Below are 18,198 nucleotides of genomic sequence, written 5' to 3' on the forward strand. Positions count from 1 at the left end.
CCCTCCCTCCAAGGACACCGTCATGCAAGAGAGTCGCAAAGTCCGTGCCTGGTCGCCTGTGAGAGCGACCTTGAAGGAAATGCTGCAACTATTCATGAATTAACTTTCTGTTATCATTTGGTGTTTAGCCTGACGTGCTCCTGGCCTGCTCGGGCTCCAGGAGGAACCGCTGGCCGTGCCAGGGCAGAGCGGGGGGAAATCTGAGCACCCAAACTGCAGCCTTGGAGTCTTCTCGGTGGAATTGGAGGATTAGAGCTGAAAAAGAATTGCTGGTTTGAATTGCTAATAATGATACAGACTAATGAGCAACCTCAGAAATGATGGCATGTGTAATCAGCGCTGCCTGACAGCAAACATGCAGCGGGGCTGCAGGAGCTGCTGGTGTAAGGGGCGAGGGGAAGCAGAGCGTCTTGTTTCAGAGAGGCAGAACCCAGCCCGAGCGAGGCGCTCCGGGGTAAGAACTTTATAAATAATGATGAAAAGAATAAACTTAGACAGACGTCAGCTCTGGGTAGTAGGAGGGAACATGGCCAGCAAGTATTTGAGGGGAAATTGCCTTGGTATACTTCCTAGCACCTGCAGGAAGCCCATCTGTCTCTGGCTGGTGGAGGTTTTGTCTTACAGCTGCACCCTGGCAGCCCCCACTCAGGATCAGGCCCTCGCCAGGCTCCACGGGCATACGGGGGGTGGCTGGAGCCCCTGCTCCTCACAGCCCCACCTGGGACAGAGTCGTCCCGCTGCCAGGAGCCGTGTTCCTATGGGCGATGCTCTGCAGGGAAAGAGGAAGCTGGATTTTTGCGCAGGTGTGTGGCGGAGGTGAAGAGCAGCCACAGAACGTGTGTCTGCGCCTCGTACCTCTCAAAGAGGCAAATCGTAAACAAAACGCGCGGTATTAAACAACTGTGCAGTATTAAACAACTGCTCTCTTGGCTTTAAAAGGCAGCAGTTGGCTCTTGTTTCTTTTGGTTGGAAATTCTTTTTCTTTCCTCATCCCTGTGATATGCCCTGACCCGTCGGGAAGAGGCAGCAGTTGGAAACGTTTCCTGCTTTCCTTATTTAGGATATTTTATGTGGTTCAGATAAGGTGTCCTCTTTCGAACTGACAAAGGGAAAGATGTATCAGTTCACGAACTGCTGCTATCTGAGCAAGGTAAGGGATAGAAAATCACCACCATTACCATCATTACTGCGAATCATGTGCAATCAGCCTGGTAACAGAAAGCAGATGAACATCCTGCAGAAACCTACAGGACGGGAGCGGGTGCTGAGCTGCGGGAGCCACCAGCCAGGCAAAGATTAAAATGCTTTTAATATTGGTTTTCAGTGTTGCTTTCACCTTTTTTTTTTTTTAATATTATATTTCATCAGTGGCCTCTCATACTGCTCCCGAGGCAGGTTCTAAAGAGATGCCAAGGATGTCTGGTCACATGTTTAAAAATACACATATTTTTTTACAAATAAATGTATATATATGCAGCCAGCCAGCCCCTGCCCTGCTCCTCGCCCCCTCCCGCTGTGTCCTGGGCAGAGCCGGGCTGCCCGCCTGGGCTGGGCCCGGACCCGCCGCAGCTCCTCGGGCTGGCTGCGCTCTGCAGTTTACCCAGATTGGGGGGGAATTGCACCAAATCGCGCTTGTTCGTCCCTGGGCGTTTAGTTTTATTGCAAGCATTAGTGGTTTGTGCTCGGCTTGTCTCCTCTGGCAACAGGAGAAGCTGGAAATGTCAAAGGGGAGGGTTAACAAACTCCACTGGCATAAATTTCAATGAATGTATGTTTCTGAGGAAAACCGCTAAGTTAAAAAAAAAAAATTAAATATTCCTGTCTGTGCTTTCTTTCGGCTGCTGTTCACAATGGATAATAATTCTTACATTAAGCCCCTTCGGCCCTCCAGGGAAATCAAAATTGTAATATCAGTTTGCTTTTTATTGGCTCGGCTCTCGGATCGCGGCGGCTGCGTCTTTGTTATGGTCTCCGGCGCGGTGACATTCAGCGGTGCCTCCCCGGTGCCCCCCGCACCCCTGGGCCCGGGAAGGGCCCCCGAAAGCGCGGGCTGCTGCCGGCCGGGGCCACCCCGTCCGGGGCCACGGCGACCGAGCGAGCCCGCGGGGATGCCACGGACCGGGGGGGGGACCGGGCGCTGCTGCCCGGCCCCCGGCAGAGGAGCCGCTCGGGGCCCCGGTGCCGCTCGGGCTCGTCCCCGCCACTCCCACACCCCGGAGAAAGTTGCCGGGAGCCCCACGGGGGCGGCCACGGGTGTCCCGGCCCCGCGGGGAGCGGCCGCCCCGTCCGTGGGTCGACGGGACGCCGCGACCCGGCAAAGCCCGGGCGAGGGGGGGGGGGCGGCGGCACCGGGACACACCCCCCCCCCGCGCACCCCGCGGCCCTGGGGCGGCCTGGCTGCGCATCGGGCGCGGTGGCTCCGGTCCCGCGTTCTCCCTCCCTCGACGGCGGCTTGGGGACACACACACCCCCCAAACCCGGTACCCGCGGGGACCGAGCTCGGCCAGTCCCGGCAGCCGAGATCCCCGGGAGGGTCTGGGGGCTCCGCGCGGCGCCACCCGCCCCCGGCAGCGCCTTCCCGGGAATCGCCCCACGCGGGGCCGTGGCCGGGGAGGGCGCGGAGCTGCCGGTCCCCGCGGCGGGGGCTGCGCGGAGCCGCCGGGGCTCCGCACCGGAAAGGTGCCGGCCCCGCTCCACCTGCCCGGGGGAAGGTCGCCGTCCGCTCCGGCACCGCCACGTTTCCCGGAGCGGAGCGGGGAACGGCTGCGGGTCCCCCCGCTGGTTAAGCCGCGGATCGGCGCAGACACGCGTGGGCCTCAGCCTATTCCCCTTAAGCCGCCCAGACGAGAAGCGCGGGCGCGGAGCCGCCCGCCCCGGGCTCTCTCCGCCGCCGTTTGCGGCTTCCGGCACCGGGCGAGGGAGAACTCGTCGCCACCTGCCCCGGGCCCCCGGGCTCGCTCCCCCCCCGGGCGCTCCGGCCATCTTGCAACGGGGGATCCCCGCCGCTGGCTGCCCCCGGGGCCGGGCTCCCCGCGGCCGCAGGGACCCGTCGAGCGGGCGAGGGCTCCTCCGGGCCGGACCCCACGGGAGGAGGCGGCGGGTCCGAGTCGTGCTGGAAAGGCGGGGGAGGGGGGGACAACCCGCGACGTGGCGCGGCGTGGAGCCCTCCCCAGGGCTCGTCCCTCAGTCCGAGACCCCACGGACACCCCCCGCGCATCCTCTGTGCCCCCCCCCATCCTTCCCGGGCGGCGCGAATCGCGCACCTGCCCCGCGGGCTCGGCCGTGGGGGGCCGTGCTGAGTCACGCGTGGGGCGGGGGCCGGGCTGCCCGTGCTTCCCCCCCCAACCCCCCCGCCCGCCTCGTCGCCGCTCCTGCCCGGCCCCCGCCCGCCCCCTCCCCGGCAGGTCTGCGCCAATCCCCCGGCCCCGCCGTTGACGGGCAGCCGGGCCCGGGAGGCGCCGCCTCCCTGACGTTTCGCTCCGGGATTTGCACGGGTTGCGGTGCCGCGGCGGCCGGGGCTCAGTGTCTGTCGGGGCTCGGCGTCTGTCGGGCCGGCGGCGGGAGCTGCCGGAGCCGGAGCCCAGCTCGGCTGCAGCGGCGGCCGCGGACGCCCGGCCCGGCCCCTCCCGGCTGCAGCATGGAGCTGCCGGCGGTGGGGGAGCACGTCTTCGCGGTGGAGAGCATCGAGAAGAAGCGGATCCGAAAGGTGAGGAGGGCGGGGGCGGCGGGGGAGGGGGGGGCGGCCGGGGGGGCGGCGGGTCCAGCTGACGCCGTGTCTTTGCCTCCCGCGCTCCGCAGGGCAGAGTCGAGTACCTGGTGAAATGGAGGGGGTGGTCGCCCAAGTGAGTAACCGAGCGGCGATGGGGATGGGGCAGGGGCGGCCCGGGCCGCTGCCGGGGCTCCGCCGCGCTCGGTGCCCCGGGAAAGGCCCCGGTGAGGGCGGGCGGGCGGCGAGAAGCGGCGGCGGGGCCGAGCGAGGCGGGCAGGCGGCGGCTGATGTGCACCAGAAAATGGCTCCTTCCCCCTTTCCCCTCCTCGGGAGCCGGGCTCCATATTGCAGAACCGAGCGGGAGGGGGGCGGGGGGGTGGCGTGTGTTGGGGGGGGGGGTGGAGGGGGTGGTGGTGGGAAGGGGGGAATAACCGCAAAAATAACCCGGGCGGCCCCCGAGAGCCGCCCGCGGAGGCGGAGGCACCGGCCGCGGAGCGAGGGCGGCCGCTGCGGAGTATTTGGGGTTTGCATGACAGTGCCGGCGGGGGGGCGCGGGAGGAGGGGGGGGGGGGTTCCGCGCCGCCGTTCCGGACTCGGTGGCCGGGTCCCCCCCTCCGCGCCGCGGCCGCTTTTCCCGGGTCCGGGAAAGGGGATTTGGAAAATTTCATCATGACATGCCTAGAATTCCTCCGGAATAATAACTGCGCTAAATAAACAGTTCCGTCCCCGTGCCCCCCCCCCCCGACTCCCTCCCCCCCCCCGCCCGCCCATCCCCCTCCCCCGGGACCCGAGCCCCCGACGCCCGCTCCCAGCCGGGCCCGGTGCTCCGGGGCCGGCCGCCGACGGCGGGGCACCCCTGCCCGGGACCCCGGCCCCCTCCCGGCGGGGCCCCGCGGCTGACGGCCGCTTCTCCTCCCCTCTCGCAAGATATAACACGTGGGAGCCGGAGGAGAACATCCTGGACCCCCGGCTGCTCATCGCCTTCCAGAACAGGTGAGCGGCGGGGGGACACACACACACCCCCCCCGGGAGGGGCGGCGGGCACCGGCACCCGCCTCGGCAATTGCGGATGCGTCACGGAGCCGGGGGCCGCGGCGGGGGCGGGCGCGGGACGGGCCCGGGCTCGGGGGCGCGGCCCCGACGGGGCGGGCGGCGCCTCCGGTTCAAGGTCCCCCCGCGCCGCGCTCCCCCCACGCCGCGCTCCCCCCACGCCGCGCCTTGCGCTCCTGCCTGCGCGGGGATTTGATGCCTGCGAGTGGAGGAGGCGGCGCTGCTGCTGCGCTTGGACGGGCTTTTTTTTTTTTTCTGCCTTTTTTTTTTTCTGCCTTTTTTTTTTTTTTCTTCTCCTTTCCGTGCATTTATTTCCTGTAGTATTTTGGCGCAAACTGTAAACTTCAGCCCCTCGCTGCAGCAGGGGGAGGCGGGAGCGGGGAAGCTGCCTCGCCAGGCGCCCGCTGCCTCAGCGCTTCGGCTGTGACCCCCCCCACCCCGTCCCCTGTCCCGCCGCCTCCCGCGGGACCCCTGGCCTGCAGCTCCACACCTGTGGGGCCCCGGCCCCCCTCCCGCCACCTCCTCGCCTCGACTCACTGCACCCACGTAGGGTCATTGGCACCGCGGGAGCTGCCACACGAGGGGGGTGCGGGGTGGGGGGGTGCACCCCGGGGGTCCGCGTGCCGCCGCTCGGGCCTGGCCGTGACTCTGTGTTCCCGCAGGGAGCGGCAGGAGCAGCTGATGGGATACCGCAAGCGGGGGCCCAAGCCAAAGCCGCTGGTCGTGCAGGTAAATGCGCGACGGAGCCCCTCAACACCCCCCCCCCCCCCCCCCTCCCTTGGGCGGCCTGTTTGCAGCACGGCCCATCCCCGGGGAGCCCCTTTCAGCGGGTTTCATCATGCCGAGGCGCCGTGTGTGCAGCCCGGGTGCTCCGCAGCTCCCGGGGGACCCCCAGGCCCCAGCGCTGAGCTCACGGGGCGGTGCCAGCCCCCCCTCCCCCGGGCAGCCCCGCTGCGCCCGCGGCCGGGCAGCATTAGCAGGCTGCTCGCAAGCTCGGCGGCGGCGGTCCCGCTCGGCCCCTGTTCCCAGACAGCTGATTGAAGGGTGCTTTTCTTCTTTTCATTGCTTCATTAATCTGGAGCAATGCACAGCCTCGAAGTTGGAGGGGGTGGGGGGGGGGGGGCCGCCTGCTCGAGGACGCAGCTCCCCGTGACACAGCGTCCCGCACCGAGAGCCACAGGAGGGGTGGGGGGTCTCACCGGAGCACCGGCACCCCGCTGACTGCAGCCCCTGGTTTTCTGTTGCAGCTTCCTTCCTTCGCCCGCCGCTCGAACATCCTCACGGGGCTGCAGGACCCCGCCGTGGACAACAGGCCGAAGCTGGATCTGGGCTCCTCCGGCAAGAGCCAGCAGCACCAGTATGAGCTCAACAGCAAGAAGCACCACCAGTACCAGCCCAACGGCAAGGAGAGCGGCATGAAGCACCAGTCCCACAGCAAAGGGAAGTATTACTACCAGCTGAACAGCAAGAAGCACCACCACTACCAGCCGGACCCCAAGATGTACGAGCCCCACTACCAGCCCAGCAGCAAGGAGCCGCAGGGCCAGGCCTGCTTGGACAGTACCAAGAGCCCCCTGGTCGCCCACCCGGACAAGTGGGCTCACGGCCCGGCCAAAAACCTGCTGGGCCCAGTCAAGAACCTCGCTGCAGAGAGCAAGAACGGGGCTGAGAAAAACCTGTCGAGTGGTACCGGGCCTCCCCCCCGGGACAGGGTGACCAGCAACGGCCTCGGGGGCAAGATGAAGATCGTCAAGAACAAAAACAAGAACGGGCGCATCGTGATCGTCATGAGCAAGTACATGGAGAACGGGATGCAGGCGGTGAAGATCAAGTCCGGGGAGCCGCCCCGGAAGCGGGCAGCAGAGGAGAGGACTCCTAAGAAGGGTGGGGAGGAGAAGTTGGAGGCTTGGAGGAAGCCGGGGGAGGAGAGGGTGGTGGGCAGCAACGCCCTGAGCAAAGCAGAGGGCGAGGGCCGGCAGCCCCCCGCGGAGCTCGAGGAAAGTCCCCGAAAGACTCCCCTGGCCAAGGAGCTGCCCCTTCCTCCGGCCGAGCAGCCCCTGCAGCTCACCACCAAGCCGGACCTTGTGCCCTGGTCCCTGAGCCCCGTCTGCGAGCATAGCCCTTCCTCCATGGGACTGAACCTCTCCAGCCCTGGCTCGCGGAAGCGCTGCCTGTCGGAGCCACACGCGGAGCGGGAGCCGGGCAAAAAGCGCTTGACCTCCCGGAGCATCAGTGCCCCCACCTGCCTCAGCCCCCCGGCCCCGGAGCGGCCGGAGCCCCCCGCCCAGCCGGAGGTCATCCTGCTGGATTCGGACCTGGACGAGCCCATAGACTTGCGCTGCGTGAAGCCGCGGGCGGAGGGCGAGCTGGCCCTGGCGCAGGTGAAGCCGGAGGCGCCGCCAGTGCCGGCGGAGAAACCGGCCACGGAGCCTCCACAGCCCCGGGAGGCCGTGGAGGAGGAGGAGGAGGAGGAGGCCGAGTCCCTGCAGGAATTCAAGCCCTTCTTTGGGAATATAATTATCACAGATGTGACCGCAAACTGCCTGACCGTGACCTTCAAGGAGTACGTGACGGTGTGAGGTGGGACGGCGGCTGCTCCCCGTGGGAGCTGCCTGCCCGCCCCGGGGCCGCCGGCCCCACAGCCTCCCTCGAAGGTACTGGTGCCCCTTCCCCAGAGCCCGCGAGCCCCCTGCCCGCGCCGCGGCGGCCGAGGGGACGCTGGGACAGGGCCGGGCCCGGTGGCCGTCCCTGCCAGGCGGGGTGTCCTCACCGCTGCTCCCGCCCGCGGTCGGGGGCCGCCCCGGGACCTGCGGGCGCCGGGACACGCGAGGACGGGGCCTGCCAGTTACTCAGAGTTATAGTATTATATTTTAACAGTGCTAACTTGTCGAGTGATTCTTGCTCCCGTTTGTACGTGGTGTTATTGAAATGTATTGTTTGAGCTGAAAGCTGGTCGCTCTCTGGCCACGCTAATATATTTATTTGTAGGTATTTATATAATGAAATATAAAGCCTAGATTTATGGAGTCCCTAGATCACCTTATAAACTATATCAAATGAGTATTTTCTGTTCTCCTTTTTAACCATTCAGCATTTGTTAGTCTCATCCCCTTGCCCTCCTTACGACCCGCAGGACCATCCCCGGTATATATTTTTTGATACTGTACACATGTGGTGTTTCTATGTGCAAAAAAAAAAAAAATCGTTATCTAAAGCTAAACGAGCTATTATAGAAATTGCTGCTATTAGAAATGTCTAAACTATAAGCTTCCAATTATTAATTGCTTGAATGTAAATATTAAATGGAGATGTTGAAAGTGCATTTGATGTTCTGCAGCTAGTGTAGATCGGATTGCAAAGCCCAGCTGCTGGGAGGTGGAGCGCGAGCTGCCAGCGGCGCTTCCTGGTCCGAGGGCTGTGTCACGGGGGAAGAAAATGTATCATGCAATCATTGCAAAGGACTATAAACCTTTACAAAAACTACCGGGATTTGGAGTGCGTTTGTTACTGCCTACGGACGGCACGGAAGGCGTCCCTGTGCAGGCCGGCTGGGGCTGGGGTGCCCCGCAGCAGGTGCTCGCAGGTTAATTTGGCTCCGAGCCGCAGCGTATCGAATATAATCCTGGCTTTTCCCCAGAAGCGCGGAGGAGAGCGTGCTGCTGCGGCGCGGGAGGGCACCCTGCTGCGGGCAGCGAGGCCGTAGGAGCCGGCGGTTCGGTGCTCCCTGGCGGGGCCGAGGCAGGGCTGGGCGTCTCCTGAGCAAAAGGGGCTGCGTGAGGTCTGTGGCGGGACCCGGGGAGCTGCCGGCAGGGGCTGGGCGAGCGCCTGGCGCTGCCACCCCAGCGGCCTTATCCCCGGCGACGAGGAGTGGAACTTCTCCAGAAAGGAAGATGGTCCAAATTCCACAAATAAGCCTGCAGCCGTCTCTGAACTAGATTAATAATTGCTGGAGTCCACTGAAAATACAGTGCAGGGCTAATTCTTTACAAAAGGGCTCGCAAAGGTGGCAACCGAGCAGCGTGCCCGTGGAGCCTGTCTGCAGGTGGCTGAGACACGGCGCTCCCTCCCCGCTCTCCCCGGGATCTCCCGTAACCTTCCCAAGCAGAGTCGAGTTGCTCGGACGGTAACTGCCCTCTGAATAATCTTGTGCTTGCCAAACGGGCTCAGTTGCCGGCCTTCCCCATCTTGGGCTTTTGCTTGAAGTTGATTTCTCTTCCAGAAAAGATCTGAGCTGAAATACTGTCGTTGATGGCACATTAATGTGTATGGACGAGAGCCCCGAGCTTGTGAGCAGCCGAATTAATTGGTTTGGGCGAGGTGGACCCTGCAGTTACGCTAGGACTACCTGAAGCCGTGGGGGAGTTGCCCAAGGGGTGGGTGCTGCTCAGCCCCTGGGTTGTGCTGTGGCGTGTCTGTCCGGGCGTGTGGCAGTGCTGTTCCCGAAGCAAAACCAAACCCCTCCGGCTCATGCTGCCCGCTTCTGGGCCGCCTGGTCTTCCCAGGCTTCATTTTATTTAAATAATTTCAAAAGTCGGCTTGACAACTGTTCCTTTGTAAATCCTGAGGGTTATGTGGCACCCGCAGAAGGGTGAGGCAGCATCCAGCCGGGTGTCATCCGCTGGGGCTGGTTCGCAGTGGGAGCCACTGCAGGAGCCGTGTCAGCCCCAGTCTGGCCTACAGCCGCTCTCGAGCCAGAGCGCTTCTCCCAGGCAGCCCGGGGTAAATCCCAGGAAAAGCACCCACTGAGCGTGTGGATGCCCTTTGCTCAGCTGGGACGGCCGTGGAGGCTTGTACCCGAGTGGAACAATCTCAACTGTGGATGCTGTTGTCGCAGATGTTGGTTTTGGTCTGGTGTAGCTCCGCTCTGCTACTGGGTGTGCTGGTGTGGCGGTGGGAATGGCTTCTGGGAGCTCGCACCGGAAAGGTGGCTCCATCCCAGCTCCCTGGGGCGGGCAAGGTCAGCGCTGACAGCTCGGTTCATCTCTCGTTTCAGTTGATGCTCCAAAGTCAATGAGAACTTGTGCGCTGTCTTTCGTGCCTGCGGTTTTCACCTGCCTGCAGGGACACCCGAAATCTGATTGTATGTGTGCGGAGAGCAAGTGGAAATAGGTGAACTCTGGCTCAAATCCACATTTTTCCTGTTAGCTGTGCTGAATCTTCAGAGGGTTTTAATCAACTGTACGTGTCACCGGGGCTGTGTGGTGACGGGCAGGGGCAGCGGCGGCCGAGGGTGTTGGAGAGGGGCTGTCAGGGCAGGACACCGCGGGCTGGGCAGGTGAAGCCCGGCCGTGCCGGGGGGATGCCCAGGGATGCTTCGGAGGGAGGCGTTTCCCTGCTGTCCCGGGCTGAGCTGGCAGAGCAGACAATCAGGAATGATGCATTTCCCTTGATTAATTAAGCTAATGGTTATCTGAAAACAAAAATGGCATGGAAGAGGAGACGCATGCTCAGAATGCAAAATGTGATTTATGAAAGGGGAAGTGCCGCTCGACAGACAGCGGCAGGAGCCAGTCCAGGAGCGGGGCTGGGCAGGCGGGCTCGCTCTGGGGCAGAGTCTCTGCAAAAGCAGAACTTTTTCTTCAGCCAGACAAAGGTAGATGAAACCAACGGGCTTTCTCGCAAATAGGAGGATGCGTCTTTTAAATGTGGGCTCGCAGCTCCTGGCCAAAGCCTGAGCATCGCTACTGCTGTCGTGAGCCAGGTCAGCAGCTTCCTTCTCTAGTCTGTAGGTGTGGGAGACTCTTGGCAATTTTTTTTTTTTTTTTTTTGCAGGTTTACAGTTAGCTTAGCTCATTAACATTTTTGAAAACGGATTGTACTGCATTGCCCATTTTTAAGGAAGCAATGTTCCTCTCAGTCTGTGCTTTCTGAGCCTCCTTTCCCTGCGCCCACCGCTGCTCCACGAGCCGTAGAAGCACCTAAAATATTGTCTCTGCTGGCTGTAGCTGAGGTTTGTTTGAGGCACCATTTCCCGGAAACCACATAGCCAGATATTTCTTAGTTTAATAGTTTGATCATGTTTATCAGAACTCCAGCAGCTTCCTGTGCAGTGAAAGGTGTGATAAGTAGTTACTGGTTTAAAAGATACACCCTCCCCTTGCTCTGTGCCAATTGGCTGGGAAAGATGAGGATGTTTAAGATATGAATTACTTGCTCATACCGCGCTCTTCCCGTGTTAAGTGCATCAAACCGAAATGCCTGTTCCTGAGCCGATTAACGTGAAGTCCACTATGACTTCCAATGGTTATCGAAGTGATCCGGGACGAGGTGAAGCATCACCGCGCTCCGTTAGGTGCGTGCTACACTTAATGGATTTCCCAGGAATGCGTTAACCTCTGTTTGGTTTGGATTTATTCCAGACAAACATTTGCTGATTTAAAAGGAGAATTTGTGTTCGTATTTTAGCTCTTCTGAAAGGGTCTGATGCATCCATCTGGACGCGGCCGTGCTGAAAGGAGGGGCTGCAAATTTGTGCTGTAAAGCCGCTTTCAGGTTCTCCCCTCCCCAGCCGTGGTGGTACCAGTGTCTGCACCAGTGCTGGGTTGGAATCCAGGCACTGGCCCTCCCTTGCCGGGGCCCTGTGCGGTTGCAGCGGGCGCTGGTGCAGTCCCCACTCCACGGGAGGTGACAGAAACACCGTCCCCAGGTGACAGCAGCTGGCAGGGCAGGCGCTGGGGCTTGGCAGAAGAGGTTGGATCTCTGGGGTGAGGATGCTGTTAAGGAGGAGGATGTTAAACACACAACACGCAGCTGATGTCTTTTAATCAGAGTAAGAAACAGCCTCGTGGGGACTGGGAGACTCCCAGGTCCGGACTGGGAACACGAGAGGAGCTGCTGCCTGGAGAAGGGCCGAAGGTGCAAGTGCCCGTTTGCGGTGGGAAGTGGAGGATTCCCCAGGCAGTTGGGGCACTCGGTGCTTTTGCTCATACGTGGGTGGGGGCCGCTCCTCCAGGCAGTCATTGCATGCGTTTGGGGGGGGGGTTCCTTTCTCTATCATTTCGCTATGCGATGTTGGGAGCTGACTGGCTGACTTTGCTGAATGCGGCGGCCTCAGCATCTCTCCCCCACTGGAGAAGGCAGCAACAAGGTAAAGCATTCATGGTCACATCGGGGGGAAAAAAAAAAAAAAGCCCGCTGTTCAGGCTGCATTTTTCCAGACCCGTCCCCTTGAGCGCGGTGAGGGCCGTACAGCTCGGCCCTGCACGTGTCGGCCTCTATAAACCATTTTAACTAAAACTGCATCCGATGGGACTGGTCCAGCAGCAGAGGCCCGACGCAGAGGGTTTTTGCGGGCGTTTTGGTGAGGCTGGTGTCCCTCTGGGAGAGCGGCTGCAGGAGGGTGAGACTGAACTGGGGCAGCTGGGCGAGGGGGACGGCAAGGGGGATGGTGACGGGGCTTCCCCTGGTTCTGCCCCATCCCCTCTCCCCCTCGCCTCCCCCATCCCGTGGGGCCATCTCTGGTTTGAACAGCCGAGAGCGCCTGGCGGTAGGATATCCTTAGTCTCCTCCACAGATAAGATCGTTTGGATTCAGCCCAGATTCATGCAAGATCTGTGTCGGGAGGAGACGACCGCAAGGACACTGCTCTGTTTACGTTTTCACCAGAAGAGGAAAAAGGCTCCACAGTGCCGCGCACAGCCTGGACCATCTCCAGGCGCTCCCAGAGCCTCGGCGAGCGGCTCCGGGGGGTCCCCTGTGCACAGGAAAGCTGCTGCCCGCACCCTGAGCTGGGGAGAATCCCATTAAAAGCAAAACAAAGCAGCTCGTGCGTTCAGGAGGCGGCTGCCACCAGCAACGTCTGACCTAACCACGGCCCGGCAGCGTTGCCCGGCCTTGGGCAGCGTCAGAGCGGCGAGCGGGAGCGGTCGCGTGAGCAAGATGTTGTGTGGAGGAGATGGGGGCTTGGCCTTGGGCCCCCCTCACTGTGCTGCCAGGGAGGGACCCCCTGATTGCTGCGGGGGGGGACGGGGCTGGAGGATGTGGGAGAGGGGCCGTGGTGGCTGCAGATGGGTGTTGGGGGGGTCAGGAAGGAGAGTCCTGGTGGTGTCGCTGCTCGTAGGAGCCGTCCCTGGGTCTGTGCCGGCGCATGGGGCCTCATGGGTGCTGGAGGGGTGTTTGTGCGATGGACCTTTGGGTGCAAATGGGAGACAAACGGGTATCTCTGTAATAATGAAAGTTTGGGGCTGGTGGGAGCAGCCAGGTCTCCTCCCGCCGGGCTGGGACCTGCTGGTATCTCCCATCGCAGGGCGAGATCCCAGGCTCACCCGGGAGCAATTTGCTGGCACCTCCTGAAGTCGTTTCTCAGAGGGAGCCGTCAGTTCAGCTGACACCTTGATGTAGTTTAAAGCAAACTGCAAACATGAAGATTTATTTTTATCGAGCGAGCAGGCATATAAAACACGGCGTGCAACGCAGCGCAGCCTGGCAGGAAGCACCCTGAATCCCGGGAGTCGTGGCTTCGGCACGCCGGGCCGCGTGCCGTCCCTCCCGCGGGGTTTAAGGGCGGGGAAAGAAACGATCCCCAACTGCCAAACCCTCCAGCACCACGTCAGACGCTGTGACCCTTTGGGAAGGGACGGCCCTGGCACCAGCTCCGCCGGCGTTACGGGCTCCCTGTCCCAGGGCCGGCCTGGGAAGCGGGGTACGGCCGCGCTCCCATTTTCCAGGAGGTTTATACGTTGCCTTGGCCCAAGCATGGACGCAGCTTCTGTGGTATCGGTGTGCTTTGGTTGGAAGTGCTTAGCTGGAGGTGAGAAAGGGAATAACCTAAACCTGGAGGAGGTATTGTTGTGCTGAAGCAGCCAGGGCAAAGAAGTCCTACAAATAGAGGAAAGAAATTAAAAAGGTTTAGATATTGTTATAAAATGCTTTAACAGGCAGTTCAACTGGAGGGGCTGAGCTGCTGGAAGCTTAAACACATGTTTAATGTTGGATATAAAGACTGTTGTTGTGCACGTGTAAAGCCCCAGCTCCCGCTCTCCCAGGAAGCCGCTGGACGCTCCATCGTCCTCGGCAGCGGGGACGAGCCGGGGATGTGCAGCTCGAGGAACGGTGGTGACGGGCGTGAAATGATCTTCCAGAGGGAGCAACTTGCCCGCGCCCAGGGTTTTGCCCAGAGAAAGGCCTCGGGTTTTCCCCTCTCCCCTCCTGCTGACGCCCAGCATGGGGACCCTGTGGGGACCGTGTCACTTTGGTTGATGAAGCACAAGAACGGGGAAACCAGGATGACTCCAACTGCAGAAGTTACCTCTGTAGAAGCGGAAAATCGCGGCCCATGAGCTGCCCCAAGAGCCATGAGCAGCAGAGGCCGGGGTGGAAAGTCGGACTCAACGTCTCCCGCCCGCCCGCGGCCGGGCGAGCGCGGGGAGCGAGCACCGGTGCGGGGAGGGCCAGGGGGGACCGGGCTGGTCCAGTGATGCTCCACGGTGCCATGTCACACCGCGTGGGCACGGCCACGCCAGCCCCGAGGCAGGATCTGTCCCCGGCCGCTTTCGAGAGTCAGAAAGTGGCGTTGGGGCTGGGGGGCGAAGAGCCGGGGGGGCGGGGAGGGGGGAGGCGAGCCGGCGGGCTAAAATGGCCACGCTCGGCTGCAGGCGTGGGCTCTGCCATGCGGCAAGGGTTAACCCCCCCAAAAGGCATGCTGGGAAAGGGGAAGGCAAAACTGCACCGGGAGGGCCCGGGCGGTGGGGGCGGTGAGGCTGCGCCGGGCGGGGCGGGCAGCGACGGGCAGCGACGGGCAGCGCTCCCCCGGCTGGCCCCGGCGCTGGGGGAGAGCAGCGAGAAAATCCTGAAAATGCTCTTTGTGTGAGCCTGGAGATTGTGATTTCAGAAGAGTTGGGGGGGTTGGGGTTGCCCCCCTCCCCGGCACTGTGTTCTCTGCGCTGGAGTCGCTCCCGCTTCCCGAGGGGAGGGCGCCCGTTCCCAGCGCTGGGGCCGGGGCCGGGATGCGCTCCACAGGTTCCTGGAGCTGTTCGGAGCTCACAGCCACGGCGACCTGAGAACAGAATTAATTGATATTTTGGCTTAAAAAAAAAAAAAAAAAAAAAAAAGCGTCGGGTTCTTTTTAAATACCAAATATAAGCTCTGGAGAGGGAGGGTTTGCTCGGTATCAGGGAGCCACCGAAGCATCTCAAAGCACAAAATAAATGGTAATTTTCACTTATGCTAGTAAACGTTAATTTTTCACATATGTTAGTCATTCCACACGGCTTGAAAAATGAAGGATGAAGCGTCGTCCCCGCACGGACCCAGCCGGGCGCGGCGCGGCTCCAACCAGGCTCGTTTGAACATCAGGGACGCGTTTGGGGTCCAGCCCCGACACCACCCGCCCCCCGCCTGCGTCCTTCTGGCACAGGGAGCCACCAGCGACGGACACACCAGCGGGATTCAGTGCGATGTGGTGGGGGCAGAGGTGCCCTGACCCCCGCGCCTGGCCGGTGGGATGATCTTTTATCCGGAGTTCAAGGGCTCAACCTGACCCTGGGCCATTTGTAGCCCGGGGTGGATGAGCCCTCCCTGGGTGTCCCGCGCCGCTTTGAGCGATTCTTCCTCCGCTTCCCTGATGTTTTGCATTTCTGTGGCTCCGCAGCCCGAAGCAGACCCGCTTCTCCAGGGTCCGATGCTCCGCTCCTCGACCCTGCTGGAACTCGGCAATAACTCCGGCGACGGCTCGTCTCATCCACCGGCTGATGGCCGCAGCTTGTGGGTCGGAGCAATGGGCTGAGCAGAGACGAGCTTTACCCGAGGATTCCTCCCCTCTCCCGCCTCAGTCTGTGACAAATAAGTCCTGGCCGGGGCATCGTCTCTTTGGGTTTCGGACTAACAGGCTTAACTCTGGTTTTATTTTCCCTGGAAAGGTAATTCTGCCCCTGCCTCGCGCACCTCCGAGGGACGGGGCGTTTCCGAGGGACTAAGATGCTGAATCACAAAACGGGGGGGGATACCCGGGGGGGTGCTGCAGAGAACGAGCGCCGTCCTTCGGGGGCCACGCCGGTGAGGGGTGGGCTCCCCCGTGCTCCCCCCCTGCCCTTCTCCTGACGAGGGACCGCACGCAGGAGGAGCCACGGGCTCGGGGGCCCGGGGGGGGGCCCGGCCGGGAGCTGCCCAGCCCCGACCCCCCCCCTCCGCCAGCACCGGCGCGCGTTTGCGGTGCGGGATGGCCCCGTAACCCCCCCACCCCACCCCTCTTCGGGGAGCAGCCTGCCTGGGGGAGCGCAGACACAACCCCCCGGGGCAGGGGCCGTCGCCCACAGCCGCTCTCCCGGCCCCGCCGCGGAGCCGTGTCACACGGGGCGGGGGACGGCGACAGGGACAGGGACAGCCCCGCCAGCCAGGAGCCCTCCCCGCCGAGGCAGAGCAGGCTGGCGGTACTGCCTCGGTGTGTGGCACTGGTGAGCCCGCTGCGCGTCCCCGGTAGCTCGGGAGAGACACCGAAATATCGGCGAGGAGCCGGGAAAGGGGCAGGGGGGTGCGTGCGGCGCGGGGAGCCCGCGGGGCGGCGGCGGGGGGCTGCCGGGCGTCCCGACGGGAAGGGGGAGGGCATCGTGCTCAGCCCGTGAACCTCTGCCCAGGGACGAAATTCAGGGCCTCGGCGGAGCTTTCATCTGGAAAACGAAGACACAACAGGCTCCGGCGGCTCAAGTCCGCGCCGGCAGCAGCTGGAGCTGGAACGCGCTCGGTGCCATTTTCACCGCGTCAGGAAAAAAAAAAATCCAGGGGGGGGGGCAAAACCCCGGGGGTGCTGGGCACCGCCCCGAGCCGCGCCGCCACCCAGCCCCGGGCCGCTACGGCAGGACTCAAAAACGCGAGGGGGGTCACCCCCAGGACAGGGACGGGCAGTGGGTGGTTAGACCGGCGCCCCCAGTCTGAAAACGCCCCGCACCCCGATATTTTAGGCACCCTCGTGCCCCGCCAGGTTTGTGTCTTTTGCCAGCGGTGACTTCAATAAGATGAATTCTTCCTCTCCGGGGCACTCGAGTTTTTTTCCCCGGCAGCCGCGCCCGCACAACACCGCACCCCCGCACCTCGGGGTGCCCCCCCTTTCCGGGAGCTCCCACACGCGGCCGCAGTGCTGCGTGTCCCCGCGGTGCGTGTCCGAGTGTCAGATCCCAGCCGCGGGGAAGCGGAGAGGAGGTGGGGACACACGCACCCCACACCCCACGCCTGGGGTCCCGCGTGGGACACGGGACAGGGGTTCGGGCGAGGGTGGGGGGGCCCCGGGGGGCGGCCCGGAGGTAATGTGGGGAGTGGGGAGTTTCCCCCCCCCCCCCCCCGGAGAATTTGGAGCGGAGCAGAGCGGAGACCGGGGACTCGCCCCGCAGCACCGGGGGCTTCACAGAGATCCCGGCGTCGGGGGGAGCCGCAGCGAGAAGCCGGGGAGCGGGGAGGGCCAAGGTGACTGTGGCGTGGCCCGTGGGCGCAGGATGAGCCCCCCCCGCCCCTCCCTCGGCAAACACGGGGCGAGCGGGAGGTCCCGGGGACACGGTCCCGCCGCGGGAGGAAACGTCTCGCGGTCCCGGCAGGAGCGGGAGGAAAACGAAACGGGGGCGAGAAAGCGGGAAAGAGCCGAAGCCCGGCGCGGTTGGGGCGGGGGGCGGCCCGGTGGGGCGGGGGGGGCCCGGCCCGGCCCGGCGCGGCGCTCACACCTGCATTGCAGCAGCGGCGGAGCGCGGCCGGGCCGGCGGGCTCGGCGCTGCATTGCAGCACTGCGGGAGCCCCCCCGCCCCTTCCCGCTCCCTTCTCCGCCCTCCGCCGCCGCTCCCGAGAACCGGCCACGGCCGAGCGCCCCCCGCTCCGGCCCGGGAATGCAGCCGTGGGGCGAGGGACACGCACCCCACCCGCCGCGTCCCCTTTGTCGCCGGCGTTCACCAGCCCCCGCGCGGGTGGAGGGACCGGCTCGCCCCGTCGGGGCAGCCACGGCACAGCCCCGCCGCTCGCCCAGGCCGCCTGCCTTCCCCCCGCGCCGCCCTCCCCGCCGGGCTGCCCGTGCTGTCCGCCCCGCCGGGCCCACGCGTGGCCACCCGGCGCCTTCCCCACGGACTTCCCGCGACGGCGTTGGGGCTTGTCCCGCGGGGAGCCGGGACCACCACCGGGACCGGGCACGGCTGAAGGGTGCGGAACCGGGCGGCCCGGCCCCGGGGCGGCCCCTCTCCCCGACGGGACGGTCCCCCTCGGCCGTCGGGGTACTTGCGCTGCCGGTGGGGCGGGCGGAGGGAGGCGACCAGCCCCGCGTCCCCGGCCCATCGGGAAGGGAAACCGGTGACCGGGCCCCCCTCGAGTGGGGACAGCGGCCCGGAGACCGGTGCCACCCCCGCGTGACTGGGTCCTGCGTGGACCCAAACAGCCACGACCCGCGGCCGCTGCGTGCGCGGGGCGCGAAGGGGAGCGGGGCGATCCCGGTGGGAAGGAGCCGGCGGCCGCCGGGCGTCCCGGGACCGGCC

General features: G+C 63.8%; 1 protein-coding gene across 1 annotated transcript; it reads left to right on the top strand.

Annotated features, from left to right (window-relative positions):
* Window positions 1-3,495: 3,495 nt before the first annotated feature.
* CBX4 (chromobox 4) lies at window positions 3,496-8,242 on the top strand. The gene is made up of 5 exons (XM_074847132.1): window positions 3,496-3,706; window positions 3,799-3,842; window positions 4,637-4,702; window positions 5,422-5,488; window positions 6,007-8,242. The coding sequence occupies exons 1-5, from the start codon at window positions 3,638-3,640 to the stop codon at window positions 7,336-7,338; spliced, it is 1,578 nt and encodes a 525-aa protein (XP_074703233.1). The 5' UTR covers window positions 3,496-3,637; the 3' UTR covers window positions 7,339-8,242.
* The last annotated feature ends 9,956 nt before the right edge of the window (window positions 8,243-18,198 follow it).

The sequence above is a fragment of the Strix aluco genome, chromosome 21 (genome assembly GCF_031877795.1).
Source record: "Strix aluco isolate bStrAlu1 chromosome 21, bStrAlu1.hap1, whole genome shotgun sequence".
Taxonomy (NCBI): Eukaryota; Metazoa; Chordata; class Aves; order Strigiformes; family Strigidae; genus Strix; species Strix aluco.